Consider the following 16266-nt stretch of genomic DNA (forward strand, 5'->3'; position numbering starts at 1 on the left):
AGAAAACGACCTTGGTGGTCTTCATGTTTGGTTGATAAAAGCTGATGAAAATCCCCAGTGTATCACCTAGTAAGGCGGAGTTAGGTTGGAGGGGAAGCCTTTAATGGGCCCTACCAGGCTGCCTCCTCTGGTAACTTACAAACCCCGGGCTCAGGGCCCCCCGTGCTTGGCTGTCTGAGCTCTGAACCTGAGAGAGGTGCCTGGGACACCTGGCAGCTGTTGGTCTCTCTCTGTGGTGGTTATTGTCACTTGAGTTGTTGTTATTAGCCCCTGACTTAACGGTGACCCCGTGTGTTACAGAGTAGAACTGTTCCATAGGGTTTTCTTGGCTGTAAGCTTTATAGAAGCAGATTGCCACGCCTTTCGTCTGCTGAGCCACGGGGTGGATTTGAACCAACAACCTTCAGGTTCGCAGCTGATCGCAAAGCGCTTGTACTACCCAAGGCCCCCTTACGTTCTGGTAGATAGATCCAGAGGAAGAGCTCTGACCGTCTGTTTTTGACGGGCGTCTCCCCTTTTTACTTAGGTAGCTGAGATCACGGGTGTTGTGGAAACTGCCAAAGTTTACCAGCTGGGTGGCACCAGGACGAACAAAGGGCTACAGCTACGGTAAGAGGTGCTCCTGTGGCAGCTTTTGCTCCCTCTTCTCAGAGGCACTGCCTGTTTGGGCTGTTCTCTCCCGATGCCATGTCGCTTGTTAGTAACCAAACCAAGACAGTGAAGGGACTACGGGAGAGACTTGCATCCTGTACGGAAATTAGGATATTTCTCTCCCACGGGGAAGTCGGGGCTACTACAGGAGAAACATACAGAGATACACACAGAACGAAAACGCCCAGTGCCGGAGCCCTGCAGGCACCTCCTTGGTGAGCGTGGGCATGAGGCTTGCTTCTGGACCCGGCTCCTTCCCCGTCAGCTGAATGTCATTCACTCAGCAAATGTTTACTGAACGCCTGCTGTGGGCCAGGCACTGTTCTGGGCATCAGGACGGAGGAGGGAAGAAAACAGACACAGAAGTCCCTGCCCTCTTGGAGCCTGAAAATTTCAAAGGCCCCATATAGAAAGGAATAAAAGACGTAGTTTGCCACAATTACTTAGCAAATAGCAGGTAATAGCTGTAACCCAGCCCATTGCTGTTGAGTCAGTTCTGACTCATAGTGACCTGACTTATAGGACAGAGTAGAGCTGCTTTATACGGTTTCCGAAGCTGTAACTCTTTACGGAAACAGATCGCCACATCTTTCTCCCACGGAGCAGCTGGTGGGTTTGAGCTGTCAACCTTCTGATTAGCAGTTGAGCGCTTAACCACTGTGCCACCAGGGCTCCTAGACACAGGTCTACCGTGGCCCGATTTGGTCTGCATGCGTTCTCCATTCCCCTCTCCCACCCTCATCGTCTCCCCTGCTCTATTTAAAAAGAACCGGATGGAGAGGGGAATGGTCGTGGCAAGCAGAGAGTGACTCGGCCCAGGACAGTGGCATCGAGTCCCTCCCTTTGCCAGCAGAGGGGTCAGTCAATAGAAAGGCAGTGATCTTCCTAGAATAGAGTTTCTCTGTCATTCAGCCAACTGCATAGTAGTGCATATTCTTGTTGTCGATTGACTGTCATTGTAAACGGACTTTAGAGGCCTAATCAAGTCCATTTGGTTTCCACAGCTGGTTTGGTGATTCTCAACGCTGGCCACCATTAGAACACCCTAGGAAGGTGTTTTGTTTGCTTGCTTTTTTTTTTTTTTTTTTTTTTAATGTCTAATTTCAGTGCCCAGTTCATACTCCCAGAGGTTTTGATTCAGTTGATCTAGGGTGATCCTTTGGCCTTGGAATTTTTGTAAGTCTTCTCAGATGATTCTGAAAGGAAGCCAGAATTGAGACCGTCAGAGCGAGGTCGCACACAGTGTGGTGGGGCTGCTGTGCTGGTACTGTGGTCCCTACGCACAGTTTTCCGGATGCTCTTTTTTATGTAGGCACGGCAGTGACCAACGAGTGTTCCGCCTAGAGTTTGTCTCAAACCAAGAATTTACTGAAAGCGAATTCATGAAGTGGAAAGAAGCGGTGAGTGGATAGAGACAACCTAGCATGTGTTCGTGGAAACATTGGGAAAATCTGTTTCCAAAATCCCTATTAATAACCATTTATCATGTTTTGGTCCAGATGTTCTCTGCTGGCATGCAGTTGCCCACTCTAGATGAAATCAATAAGAAGGAATTTTCTATTAAAGAAGCTCTTAATTATAAATTCAATGATCAGGACATTGAAGAGGTAAGAAACCGGGTACCCCAGAAGTTCATCAAGAACCTGTGTTTAGAGAAGATCATAGTTTTCCTCTCTTTCCGTATGTCTTGGCATTTTTAGCTATGCTATTATGCATGAAGATGAGGGAATACTAATATTGCTACCTTATTATTTATAAGTTCATCATACTTTTCTTCATACATACAAAAAAACTCATTGCCAACGAGTTGATTTTGACTCATAGTACCGCTATAGGACAGAGTAGAACTGCCCCATAGGGTTTCTAAAGCTGTAATCTTTATGGAAGCAGACTGCCACATCTTTCTCCCGCAGAGTGGCTGGTGGCACCAGACTTTCGGTTAGCAGGCCAGCACTTTAAGTGCTGTGCCACCAGGGCTCCTTCTTCTTCATACATTCTTATTTAAAATCATAGACTAAAGAAGTGTATCCAGGGTTCAGGGACCTCTATTTCTGAATATTCTGCTAGACTTGGTCCTTCAAGGATTTTCTTTCTCCAAAACATTTTGGTAAAATTCTCTGATCTCTGTTCTCTTGGACAGTGGCTAGCCTTACAGTACCAGGCCCTCGGGCTGCTGCTGTTTATTGGTGCATGTTCCTTCAGACTGTCCCAGAAGAATCTCCGTGACCCAGGAAGCAGCGTAGTATCTCTTGGAATGAACACGCTCACTCTCTGGGGCATGCCACTGCTGTAGGAAGAGCAGCCCCCTTTAACTAGCTGCTTGCCTCCAAGTGGGCTCACTTAGCCTGTCTGCAGACATAGCTTAGGAATACCTCACTGCTGGTATCTCCTCTCTGGTACAGATCGTAAAAGAGAAAGAAAGATTCAGAAAAGCTCCACCCAACTATGCTATGAAGAAGACTCAGCTGCTAAAGGAAAAGGTAAGGACTCGTGCTGTAGCATCTTTCCCTGCCTGTAAGGGGATGCGGAAATCCAACTTAATCATCCTCTGCCAAGTCTGTGGTAGCAGGACTAGGAGAAAGTTCTGGGTTCAGTGATAAGCAACACAGTGCTTCCAGATCACTTGGGCAGCATTCATTGGCCACTTTCTTTTCTATAAATTGAAATGGATCTTGCTTATTCCATTGTCCTCGCTTTCTAGTCACTTTAGTTTCATCTGTAATAAGAGACCCTAGAGGAGTATTCAGCACTGAGTCTGAACAGACAAGCCCAGCTGCTGGGGTGTGGTTTTCCATTCTCCACATCAGGATGGGATGAGCCTTGTTATGGTGGCGTAGCCATATGGGCCCTGGGTTCTAAGCTTCATGTTACACAGCACTACCACCAGAGCCCCACAGCCGCGGAGCTACATGGGAGGGCGTTACTACTATAAAAAAATCATACCTTGCACAAATATTTGTAGCTAATCCTAATTAAAAATATACATTGTTTCCAAAGTTTTTGTTCTTAGAAATACTGCTACCCTGAACTCGTGACATGTACCTACTGGTGATAATTTGATTATTTCCTGAGGACAAAATCCCTTGAAGTTTAATTACTGTGTCAGAATTATTAAAAAAATAATTAAAGCTTTTGATTTAAATGGCAAAGTTACTTTTCATAAAGTTGCAGTAACTTTCATTGAGGCTAACCTTGTATGAAAGGATCCTATTCATTTCACACTTGCCAACGTTGCTATTTTCATTCCGTTAAATAAAGGTATAAACGATATCTCATTGAATAGTTAAAATCATACCTTCATTTGTACTTTTTCTATGTTCTTTCATGCCTCCTGTCGTTTGTTTATCACATGAGATACCTGGCCTGTGCTGGAAGTAAGGGAATGTTTGGTGGAGAGCCAGTCAGCGCCAAGAACTCACCCATCTCTTTGTGTGCAGGCCATGGCTGAGGACCTGGGCGATCAGGACAAGGCCAGACAAATCCAGGACCAGCTGAATGAGCTGGAGGAGCGGGCGGAGGCTCTGGACCGCCAGCGGACCAAGAACATATCTGCCATCAGGTGTGTTACTGAGCCCATCTTGGCTGGGCCCTTACCCTTGGTCCACAGACCCTGGCCAAAATAATCAGGGGAGCCTGTGGCCTTGTACGAACTGTGCTGCACTGACTCCGCATATCTCCGGGGTCACGGTTCAGTTCCCTCCCTCTTTTCATGGCCCACTGACTCATCCCTCTTACTCGCCCCACAGTTACATCAACCAACGGAACCGGGAGTGGAACATCGTGGAGTCTGAGAAGGCCCTTGTGGTAAGACAACTTTATCTGGAAAAAAATTTTAATTAATAAGATGATATGAAATCTTTTCTACATCATGCTCGAATTTATTTTTTGAATTATTTAAGTAACTTATAAATTTAGCGCACACATGCTTTCTTTATACATGCAGATAGATAGACAGACAGACAAGCAGATAGATTAGATAGATGTCTGCTGTCGAGTCGACTCCAATTCATAGCAGCCCTGTGTGCAACAGAACAAAACAATGGCCAGTCCTGCCTCATCCTCACGGTCACTAGCATGTTCGAGTCCATCGCTGAGGCTGTTGTACCAGTGCATTTCACTGAGGGTCTCCCTCAGCCCCACTGGCCCTCCGCTTCACCAAACATGATGTCCTCCTCCAGCAATTGATCCCTCCTGGTGACGAGCCCAAAGCAAGTGAGTTGGATAGTTTTCTGTGGTGATCCATAAGGTTTTCACTGGCTAATTTTCAAAAGTGGTTCACCAGGTCTTTCTTCCTAGTCTGTCTTAGTCTGGAAGCTCCACTGAAACCTCTCCATCACAGGTGACCCCGCTAGTATTTTAAGTAGTAGAGCTTCCAGCATCACACCCACATGCAAGTACCTCAGTATGACAGACTCACAGACAGGTGGTGACAGACTCACAGACAGGTGGTGGTATGCACATAGACACCCATATAATTTTATTAATTTATAATGAAAAGCGACGGTCTTCTGCCCTGTCTTACCCATTCTCACCCTTAGAGTGTCCTCCACAGGTACTCATTTTCTGTCAATTTCTGTTTTCATTCTTTTGGTTGTTGCCCCGTATCTGCTCTGGTGTTCTTGAAGGGAAAAGAATGATGGACAACATTAGATTTTTTTCAGTCCCTTGCAGAGACTGTTACTTGGTTGTAAGCTTATGCTGAAAGACAGGAGCGGGGAAGGAGATACAGTCCTGTAACGCACAGTCTCTGTTTCAGGCTGAAAGTCACAACATGAAAAACCAGCAGATGGATCCCTTCACCAGGCGGCAGTGTAAACCTACCATCGTTTCCAACGTGAGTGCCTGAAGAGGGCATTCTTGGCCAGGACCTAGATTCTGGGACACAGAAGGAGCTCCATTAGGAGACTCATAAAGAAGTTAAAGATAATGTTGTCTTAGCTGTGATTTCATTGCCCCAAGCTCTTGGGTCTGGATGCTTCCTTTTTTATCTTGCTGTAGGCTATATAGTCAGTGAAAAACTGGCGTGGATTGGTAAAGCCCGTGGACTAAGCCCCTCCTGCCAGGGTGGTATACCAGTGCAGCAGATGTTGGTAATGTGTAGACTGGGTCACCTCGCTGGGACCTGGCTGGGCTTGGCCTTACAGCTTTTAATTGCCTTTGGCTGCCTTAAGGAAAACCCCACGGAGCTGCCAGTGGGTCTCCTGTGGTGCTTGTGATGTTAGTGGTGGTAAGTGAGAAAGAATCTCACAGTAGGACTGTCTGAGTGTTGAACAGTCTCTAAAATAATTTACTTTCTCTCTCAGTCCAGAGACCCAGCTGTTCAAGCTGCCATCTTGGCCCAGCTGAATGCAAAGTACGGCTCTGGAGTGTTACCAGATGCCCCCAAGGAAATGAGCAAGGCAAGTGCAGTGCTACCCTGTAGCCCACTGGGCCATGCTGCAGGCCGGGACCTCAAAGCAAGTACCCTGCCTCGTCTGCGCTTGATTTTCCTGCCTGGAGGAACATGGTCCTGCAGTCCTTTCTCCATCCCAGTTATTTACACATCTAATAAACTGCTCCTATGTTTTAAACCTATAAGCTCCATTCTAAATCTAACACTGCTACTTAACTAGGGCCTTGACTGTGGCCTTAGCAGCTGACTTCTGGTCCTCTGACGCACGTTTTCTCATCTGTAAGTGGCACGGAGCCCTGCTGGCATGGTGGTTAAGAGCTCAGCTGCTAACCGAAAGGTCAGCAGTTCGAATCCACCAGTTGCTCCTTGGAAACTCTATGAGGCAGTCCTCCTCTATCCTGCGGGGTCACTGTGAGTTCTAATCGACTGGACAGCAGCAAGCTTAGATACCCTGCCTGCCTCACAGAGTAGTTTGGAGGGACAGATGACATGTGAGGATCAGATGGTTGTGAAGGTGGAAGCTCTTTGAAAACTGAAATAAAATGCTGAACAGACAGAAACCGCCCATTTAGAAGCAGTTTTCTTCCTGAGTTAGGTCTTTTTCTGTGGAGCCACACGGCCCAGGAACTCCTGCAATCTTGGGTCAGAAGGTGACTTGTCATGAGCCCACCCTTTCTGCCCCCATCCCACAGACATGAGCCTTCCCTCTCCTCTAGGCCTTTAGGTTCAGGAAAGAAAGCTCTTTCTCTGTGGCCTCTCCTGTTTGCCCTCTGGGAGAAGGAATCAGAAAAGGGCCTTGGTGGGAAGATCTGATGAACTGGAGCGAGAGCTTTTACCATCAGCGGCAGCTGCCTTTTGAAGTCCACTTGCATTTATACACTTAGTCTGTCTTTCTCTTCACATTGCAGGGTCAGGGAAAGGATAAAGATTTGAATTCTAAGTCAGCCAGCGACCTCTCAGAAGACCTGTTCAAAGTCCATGATTTTGATGTGAAGATTGATTTACAAGTTCCCAGCTCAGGTAGGTGAGAGTTGGGGAGTGGTGACGGCCAGGAACCAGGGAGATCCCGGGGTTTCCTCAGCCAACAAGGGGCCTGATTTTAGAGAAGAAATGGGGGTGGCTGTCTGCTTATCATTGTCTAGAGGTAGGGGAAGATGGGCTGCAGGTGTGTTTAGAGAGTCTGTAAGGCCACCTGACGGAATGAGGCACAAAACTAAAAAGACTCTGAAGGTCCCTGAGATGTCAGTTTGCTCGTCTTTCCCGTAGAGTCAAAGGCTTTGGCCATCACCTCCAAGGCTCCGCCAGCCAAGGATGGGGCTCCCAGGAGATCTCTGAACTTGGAAGACTACAAGAAACGACGGGGGCTCATTTGAGCACACCTGGCCCCTGGCCTGCTGCTTCTGGCCCTGCATGCCCAGCACCGCGGCCCTCCCACCCTTCCTCCTGCCCTGAGTCGCCCTCTTTGGGCTGAAGCAGCAGTAGAACTGGGAAGAGACTCTAAACTGCCAGTCGTCTGTAATATAAACCTTTGCTGTATAGATCTCCCTGTCTGCACCATCTCCCACCAACCCCCTGGGCCCACCCGGTGTGGATCGGGGCTCCTGGGCTCTCTCGGGCTTTATCCATGTCTTTAGATTTGTGTTTGCTTTTTTTTTTTTTTAAACCAGCACAGTCCATTGGCCACTCTGCACGTGTTCAGTATTACCATGGAGCTGGGTTTCTTGCTGGAGCCCTCGGCAACGGCGGCAGCAGCCCTGGGCAGTCTCCTTCCTGGACTGCCTGGGACCCAAGCATTGAGCATTGGCGCCTGACCCTGGTGGGGGGAGCGGGACTGGGCACCTGCACTCCTCCTTCCTCTCTCCTCTTCATCTTTCTCCTCTTCCCACCTCTGGGGGAGGGGTTTTGAAAACCAATTTAGTTTCCAAAAGTGTACATTTGGGGGGGAGGGGGTCTGCTTGAGAGAGAGAGTGTGTGTGTATGTACGTGTGTGGATTTTTTATCATTTTTAAAAAATGCAGTACTCTTTGTATCAGTCTGTCTTGGGTCTATAGCTGTTTCAGATTTTTTTCAGCTGTACTTGAGCATCTGAAACTGCAAGAAAGAAACTCATTAAATGTGATTCTTCTTAATAACCAGGCCTGACTGCTGTAGCTGTGTGACTTCCCCTCCCCGTCCTCATCAGCTCCCCCACTTGGGAGAAGACTCCCCAGCTTAGCCCCCTGCCTGGAGGCTGTGGCCCGGCAGGCAGGCAGGCAGGCAGGCAGGTGGGAGGGAAGCGCGAGGCTGGTACCAGGGAGGGCAGTGAAGGTGTCTTGCTCGTCCCACGGGCACAGCCAGCGGCTTCGTGGCCGAACATAGAGTGCGTCTTTTTCCTTCCCAGTGTACCTGTCTCTCCCTAGGGATTCTGTTCTGCTACGTGAACAAGAATAATACTTTGTTTTGTTTTTAAGAGAAAGTGTTCAACATGAATGTGGAGAGTATGAACACAAAGATTCAGGCTGCAGATGTTACAGGCGTGTGCAGTTCATGTGTGTAAACACCTGTCTGTGGTGAGCATATATATTGTTGTGCAGTTAGGGTGAAGCCGGCAAAAAAGGTGTGTATGTCTTTATGAAATGTTTGAAAAGAGATAAGCTGACTGCTTGATAATCATTCTCAGGTGTAAAGCTCCAAATGTAAATAAAAGTGGCATTTAACAAATCTTTTCAGAACAAAATACAGCTGACTATATATACCAAGAACTAAGCTAAAGAAACAGCTGAGAGCTGCTGATTCCCACAAAAGGGAGAGAAATCTAGAAGCTCGGCTTTGTACTTTTTCACCCTACTTTTGTGTAAGGAAGGGGGATGATGGGGAATCACGGAGTTAAGTTGTATTTGAACTTGGTAACTCTTCCGGGTTTAGTAGAACCTCAGTGTTGCTTTAACTTAGTTTACTTTTTTTTATTTAAAAGCAGTGATGGATGGTTTTAAAGAAATATTGTGACTGTAAAATTGATAATGATAACTGTAACACAGCTGTGTGGTAGCTGTGACACAGTTCGGTTGAGCAAAGGAGCGGTGATGGACTTATTAAAATCATATGTACTTGAAAAGTCCATTGACCAAAATGATTGTGTAAATGTGGAATGACAGACTGTTAGACATTGCCTGGACTCCAGCAGAGTTCTGGCAGCTGCTGGGACCTCTCCTATCATGATGAACTTGGACTTTTTTTTTTTTTCTTTCTGGTTTTAAAAGACATAAAATTATAGAATCCATATTAATTTGCTGGAGTCGTTCTGATCCATCGTGTAGATCTGTATTTAGTATCATTTGGATTTGGAGACATGTCAATTACATTATGGCTGTGTAATAAAATTTTTATTAAAACTGCATCACACTGTAGCCACTTTGCCACTACCTCTCCACACGCAGCTGCTGAAACCTTCATTCTGAAACGCCAGAGCACACAGCAGGGAGGAAAGCCAACCAAAGACCACGAAAGTTCACTTACCGAGTAGCCTGCCTGGTGATCGGGATCAAGACGGAGGACTTGTCTCCAGGCTCAGCTGAGGCAGGGCCTCTGAACCAAGATCTTGACCAGGTATAGACAATGGCTTTGTCCCACCCACTGGGCTTCCGGCTTGTTCCCAGTGTTTCTCGTGCTGGGAAATTACTGCAGCAGCCCCTCCCTCCTCCCCATGAGTTTCAGTGTTGAAGGCTGCAGCCCCGAAAGCTGTTTTATACATTTTTCAGTTCCTTCCAAGAAGTGAAAAGGCCAGTGTCCACGTGCCTAGTTCATGATGTGTCGGTCTGCTCATCTGTGTTGCTTCTGACAGGTGCAGGGAAAGTCGGCTGCCTGCAACTTCTCTTCCAAAAGAATGCTTCTGTTTTGTTTCTGTGAAGTCCTGACTTGTCACTCCAACTGTACAGATTTATGTAAATAAACTTTATGCCCTGTTTTAACAAGGGGATCAGATTTAGTCCAAGGATTGCATCCTGAGTGGCAGTTCTCAAAGCCATGTTTTGGAAGTCCATGAAAACCTCTCTTTTGCTCCTTTCCCGCCTTCCCCCTCTCTCAGAACTATACCCCCAAAAGTGAAAGTGGCAGTTTTCAACCCTTTAGTAGCCAGGTTCCCCAAAAGCCTCTCTAGTAAGGTAGTTGTCTCAAGCCAGGGCAACCTCCAGCTGGCTTGGTTTACTTCCTATCTTGATAAACTAGCTTTGACAGAGGTAAGTAAGCCCCTAGCACACTGCCTAACCTCAGAATCTAGTCCTTCGAGCTGGCTTAGGCACATTTCCTTTGCTGTCTTGTTTCGTGCCTGTCGCCGGTGTGAAGGGGGAACCCAGAGGCTAAGTGTAGCTATGGAGGAAGTATTGATATGCAAGCTGGGGAGATCTGTAAGGGCTCCCCCACCCCAGTCTCTGAGGTCGTGTCTCATACCTCACTGTGACCATATTTTAGCTAGGAAGCGAGATCATTTTCCACCCCCTATTGAGATGGGAAAGTGGGAGGTGACTTCTAAAAGTCAGTGTTAGGAGCCCCATCCAAGCCTGCCCCTTGTGTTAGAGAGGTGGGTCACCCGCAGGCACATCCAATGAGGTTTTGTGCAACTCCCTATCATTCTCACTACCTGGCTGGTGGGAACAGCGGGTGGCCCTGGCCCTAGAGAGCAGGCATTCTGAGCAGAGGACAGTCAAGCCCACTTACCTCTCCCAGGATGCTGCCTGGCTCCAGGGAGCTGGCTGCTCTCTGCTGATTGAGGAATGAGGAGGGAGGATGCTGGGCTGGTCAGCTTCACCCCCCCAGGTTCCTCAGCCAGGAGGGGAAACAGTTCCTTGAGTAACTCGGCCACCGGTGGTACAGCGGCTCCTGGGAGCGGGGAAGCCATTGATCCTCTAACTTTTCCCAGTTCCCCTGATTAAAGGGGACCGCTGGGCTCCATTACGGGTGTGTCTGAGGGGCTGGAGGAAATGCAGCCTACTTTCTCCGGATGTTTCCCAGGTCAGCCCCAGAGCCCGCGGGCAGAACCTGGAGGCAGAGTTTCTGGGCCCAGGATAAGGGGGTCAGCCACAGGAGCATCAAGGCTTCCAGACCCGAGGTAGAGCCAGGATCACAGACACCTGGCTTGGTGCAGGATTAGTGTCCCTGCTCCACACTTAGCACCTAGGGCTGAGCCACTTCTCTGAGCCACAAGTTCTCCGTCTTTAAAATAGCCTGTGAGGGTCCTGTTAAAAATCAGTGAGAGTGGCCCCCACGCCCGCAGGGATCTGCACAGACTCGGTAGCAGGGCCAAGGAGAGGGCAGAAGCCTCAGAACAGCTCGGGAGTAGGGCAGAGGACACGAACCGAAGCTGGAGCGCTGGCCCCACGGCCGGACGACTCCTGGCAGCCCCCACCACCGGGGCCAAGAAACTCGGCCTCGGGGTCCAGGGTCCGACCTGTGAGTGCTGGGGCTGGCCTCGTACCGTCGCGTGAAGGCAGGCGTTCCCTCGAGCTCCGCCGCCGGCGCGCACACACTCCGTTTGTGATGGCCCATCTGAAGGTGTAGTCCCGCTCTGAGCCTCCAGGGGTTCCGGAGGCTCCATCTCGCCGCCACCCCCATCAGGCTCGGAGAGAGCAATTGAGGCCCGACCTCCCCACCACCACTGAGCGTAATTAAAACTCAAAATCAGTACCAACCCGAAAAGTGACTATAAAGAAGTCTAACAACGTCCCGGTCCTTTCCATGATACACCGTCTTCGAAGTATCGTTTATTCTCATAAACCCATGCGGAGGCTGCACATCCCTCGGCCAAACACACTCATTCACCTCGCCTGGCATGCGCTGGACTAACTCCACTAACCCGGCGAATTCCTCCTCACCTTTTCAGTGCGCAGGTGCGAGGTCACCTCCTCCGGGAAGCCTTCCCCGATTGCCCTTCCCAGTTTGGTTTGGAAGCCCCTCCCGTCGGCTTCCTCTAGGGCGGCACTCATTACACTGTACTGTTATTACTTGTGAGTCTCCGCTCTCAGTCTGAAGGAACTTGACGTGTCCGCGGCATTTCTTTCCGTGTACCCAGCACCCAGCGCCACCTGGCACTTTAGTTAACGCTCAATAAATGTGGTGGCGGGAAAGGGTTGTGGAGGCCCGGGGGTGTTAGGCAAGCGGACATCCAGTAGAGGCCGCTGTGTTCTGGGGCATTCCACCCCCCTCTCCCCTCCCATCCTGCCCCCAGGCCCCGCGCCCCGCAGCGCACCGGGGAAAGAGACCCGCAGCGTGGATGCCGCCAACATCGGAAGCTCAGGCTTCCTGTCCTGTATGTTCGACCTATGGCCACGAGAAACAGACTGCGGCAGACGGGGGGCGTCCCGTCCACCCGGGAGCTGGGCAGCCGCGGCCCCAATGGGCCGGACCAGCAAACGGCCTCGGCCTGTGCGCGCCCACTCCGGGCCCAGCGGCCTTGGAGCCCCGGGTCAGAGCGCCCGGCCACGTGCACCGCAGCCCCGCCTTCGAGCCGGGCCGGCTGCCTGAACGTGCGCGCGCTCGTGTCTCCAGGCGTGGACCCGGCGGGACGCGCGTCCCGGCGGCTTTCGGGAGTTTGGAGCAGGGGCCTCAGCTCTCGGGCGCGCTCCTGGCTCGTAGTATGAGGTACCCCGCGACCCGCGCAGAGGCGCAGCGGGCGCTAGCTCCCCGGCCCCCGGACCTGCGGGCAGCGTCCTCGTGGCTGCTGTTCCTCCCCGCCACGATGCTGGGTGGACTCGGTCGCCGCGCACCCGAGGGTGGAGGTCGCGCTGGCAGACACAGAGATCACAGATGGAATTTGGAACTGCAACCACCCTTCCCCGGCTGCAAGATGGCTGGAGATTCTGGGAGGCTGGAGGAGGGAGGCCGACTGCATCCCGGGAGTTCTCACAATTGCCTCGATACGGGCGGCTGCGTCCCTGACCTCAGACCTTCCCGTCCGCTCCGCCTCCACTTCGCCACTGGGAGAGATTCTGCGGATTCTGAGTTTCTGCAGAGGGGTGGGGGAGGGAGAACCACAGGAACACAGGTTCCTGGGAGGGATGGAAAACCTTGTTTCTGAAGTATCAGGAGAGAAAATGTTCTTATTGCGCATACACAGGCGTGGTGACACATTTTGTTCGTTTTAGATAAGAGTGACTCAGATGGTGGAGGGTCACCGAACGCTGCCAAATGCGGAGCCCTGCGGAAGTATCCTAGCACCCATCCCAGAATATTCACATGAAGTCCATTATGGGGGGCGAAAGTGGGGGAGGGAGAAACCCAGAGGCCAGGAAAAGGGTCTGTGGTTGGGGCTGAGGGACCACCTGGCAGGTGAGGACAGCCACTCTCTCTTCCCAGGACAAAGGAGGTCTCCAGTTCCTCCCTCATCCTCAAATTTCCGTTGGACCCTGGCTCTGGCCAGCCCTCCAGCACCCTGTCTAGTATGCCCTGGGCAGAGAAGGGCATCGTTCTGACCAGGATTGGGGAATGTTTTGGATGCATGAAACAGCTGAGAGACCAGGGTTCCCAGGGCCTTGCTGATGGCCCCTTGGAAACAGAATAGATGCAGCCATTTAGCATCCTGGGGCTCGTTTACCGGTTGGGTCATTGGCCTGGCTGAATTTCATTCTTCCAGAAGACAATGCAGAATGATCCGCCACCACTCCCAGTAAGGAGGAGACGTCATCATAGGAGCCACTCATTCCTGTAGCCCTAGCACCTAGCACAATGCCTGCTTCATAGCAACTGCTCAGGGGAAGTTTGTTTGCTTTGTGAATGAATGAATGAACAAATGGATTGCAGGCATTGCCACAGAATATTGGAATCTTGAAGTTGGAAATTCCCTTGGAGGACACCAAGTCTTACAGAGCATACCTGGAGTTGCTGACTAGAACGGGACTCTGCACCACATGGCCTAGAAGGACATCTCCCTGTCCCACCGCAGACACACACAGACACACACACACCCCACAGAGGCTGCCCTCCCTCCTCAGAGGCCTTCAAGCCCTCTTAAAGCAACAGGTACTCTATTAAGGAGCAAAGGTCAAAGACTGTGCCCCACCTTCTTCTGCCAGGTGAGAGGCCCTGCCTGTGGGTCTTGAGCAGCAGAAGCTGGCACTGTGCCTGGCACGGGATGGTGAGCAGTGCCCTTGTTCCTGTCCCTGGGCCATTGGTGCTGCCCTGGGGTGAGGCAGAGGAGGGACAGAGCTTAAATAAGGCAGGATGGGGAATAGAAGCAGATCCCCCAGAAACCCTTTACTTCCCGCATCCCATTCTCCAGGCCCTGCCCTTTCCCAGCTGTTAGCCCCAGGGTTGCTGCCCCTTAGGAGCTGCCGTGGCACCCCAGGGAGACAGCCTCTAGGGCACACGCAGGAGGATCACTGAGCTGAGCTGCCACAAGAAGAGGAAAGACAGCTTTTCTCCTCAGACATGTAGCTGGCCTTGTGGACAAGGCAGAGGGACGCTCGTGACCTAGTCTCAGAGCAGCCATTTGATGACCATCAAAACCTTCAAACATCCTTCTGTGCCCCAGTTTCCCCATTTTTTGCAGCACGCAAGAGGCCCTTCCCTCCACCAACACGCTGGCCAGTCTGATTTTCTCCGCTTTCCTTCTATTCACAGCCTTAAGGACTGGGGAAACTGAGGCACAAAAGAACAGATGTTGCATGGTTTCAAAGGTTTGACTAAGAGGAAATGAGAGCCCCTTGCCCTTGTCCCACAGCAGCACTGGGGACTCCAGGCCTGTGCCCCAAATTGTGCCTTTATCTTTTCTGCCTGTCTTTATTGGGTGAGGAACTAGGTACTGAATTACAAGATGTTGGTGAAAGAAATGGAGCATAGCACAGGAATGCTGGGGACGATCAGGGAATGCACCCTGGCTTTTCCACCAACTAGCTCTGTGACTGTGTGAAAGTGCTCTAACCTCCCTGCTTGAGTCACTTGTTACTTCTATAGTGTGACTTAGGAGAACCAGATGCATCTAAGGCCCCTTCCCCGCTTGGAAAGCCTATGGGATTAGCTCTCATTTTGACACACATTTCCAGATGTGCCCTTACATTTCCCATGAGGGGAACCTGGGCAGGTGTGGCAAAGAGCTCTTCTTTGGTTGCTGGTTTGGTGAACCTAAGACTTGGGCAAACACCTGATGTAAGAAGAAAGGACTCGCCCCTGGGTTTTCCCTTGGCAGCCAGAACGTAGCCCGAGTGCCAGCCTGCTCGCGCCTCCAACACTGCCCACATGTCACCTGGTACGCAGGGGCACAGTACACGTTTCCTCCCCTCACTTCCCTTCCTACCTTTCCAGTTCTGGCAGGTCCCTGCTCGCTCCTCCCACCCCAGGTTTGCCCCCAGCCCACCCTCTGAGAGCAGCACCTTTTCCAGCCCCAACATAGGCCCAGGTGGCTCCAAAGGAGGGAGGGAGGGAGTAGAGAAGACGCTGAGCTGCAGAGCACACCCCTCACACAAACATGCCGGCTCCTTCAGAGAGGACTCTGTGCCCCAGAGATGGTGGTCATGTAATTGCCCAGGTTCCCCACAGAGTCAAATGTTCCAATTCCTGTATTTCTTATTTCTCTAATCCACTCTGTTATTTCCTCCATTTCTCCTTCCCCTCTGCCCCCAACTCCCACTGTTTCTTCCACTCTTTTACTTTCTTTGTCAATTCCCCAGGATCTTCTCCTTTCTTCTTTGCTAAAGATTCTGGCTCTCCCTCTGAACCTTTCCTGAATCCTGGCTGAAGGGAGATGAGGAAGGAAGATTCCTCCTGGCCTTGGTCAGCATCTGAGGCCGCTCTTCCGGGGGTGCAGTCCTCACAGGGCCCCCAACAGTCCCTAGGCACCAGGTGCCTGCTGGGGGATGCTCCTTCTGACATTTTGGGGAAGACAGGAAATGCTGTGAAATACGGCGGCCAGCATGTGACGTGGCCAAAGACCACCACAGTGATGAGCTGATGGACGCTTTGCACTGTGGGAAACACTGTCAGCAATACCAGCCCTCGCATCCCAACATCAACGCCACAACTCTGTGAGTAGGGTGGGAAAGTAAAGTCTTCCCAAATTTGCAAGCGAGGAAAGAACTCCGAAGGGTGAAGCAACTGCCTAAAACCACATCTAGATTGTGGTGGACCTGAGGCTGGCACTTTCTATCACCCACACTAAAAAACCTTCCAACGTTTTAAAAGATTACACATCTTTCATTTCATTTCATTCTCACAGCAACATGTGGCGGAAAATCAGCCGTTCAGAGATGTGACACGAC

General features: G+C 50.7%; 1 protein-coding gene across 3 annotated transcripts in view; it reads left to right on the top strand.

Annotated features, from left to right (window-relative positions):
- RTF1 (RTF1 homolog, Paf1/RNA polymerase II complex component) overlaps positions 1-10486 on the top strand; it is a 63042-nt gene extending 52556 nt beyond the window's left edge. For all 3 annotated transcript variants that reach the window (XM_004380649.2, XM_023735141.1, XM_023735142.1), the window contains 10 exons: positions 527-609; positions 1964-2051; positions 2151-2258; positions 3054-3131; positions 4089-4210; positions 4398-4455; positions 5408-5485; positions 5955-6050; positions 6952-7063; positions 7310-10486. In XM_004380649.2, coding sequence (XP_004380706.1) covers positions 527-609; positions 1964-2051; positions 2151-2258; positions 3054-3131; positions 4089-4210; positions 4398-4455; positions 5408-5485; positions 5955-6050; positions 6952-7063; positions 7310-7416 — 930 coding nt within the window. In that variant the 3' untranslated portion in view covers positions 7417-10486. The remainder of the gene's footprint in view (positions 1-526; positions 610-1963; positions 2052-2150; positions 2259-3053; positions 3132-4088; positions 4211-4397; positions 4456-5407; positions 5486-5954; positions 6051-6951; positions 7064-7309) is intronic.
- Positions 10487-16266: the final 5780 nt, after the last annotated feature.

Source organism: Trichechus manatus, unplaced genomic scaffold (assembly GCF_000243295.1).
Source record: "Trichechus manatus latirostris isolate Lorelei unplaced genomic scaffold, TriManLat1.0 scaffold00076, whole genome shotgun sequence".
NCBI classification, from domain to species: Eukaryota; Metazoa; Chordata; class Mammalia; order Sirenia; family Trichechidae; genus Trichechus; species Trichechus manatus.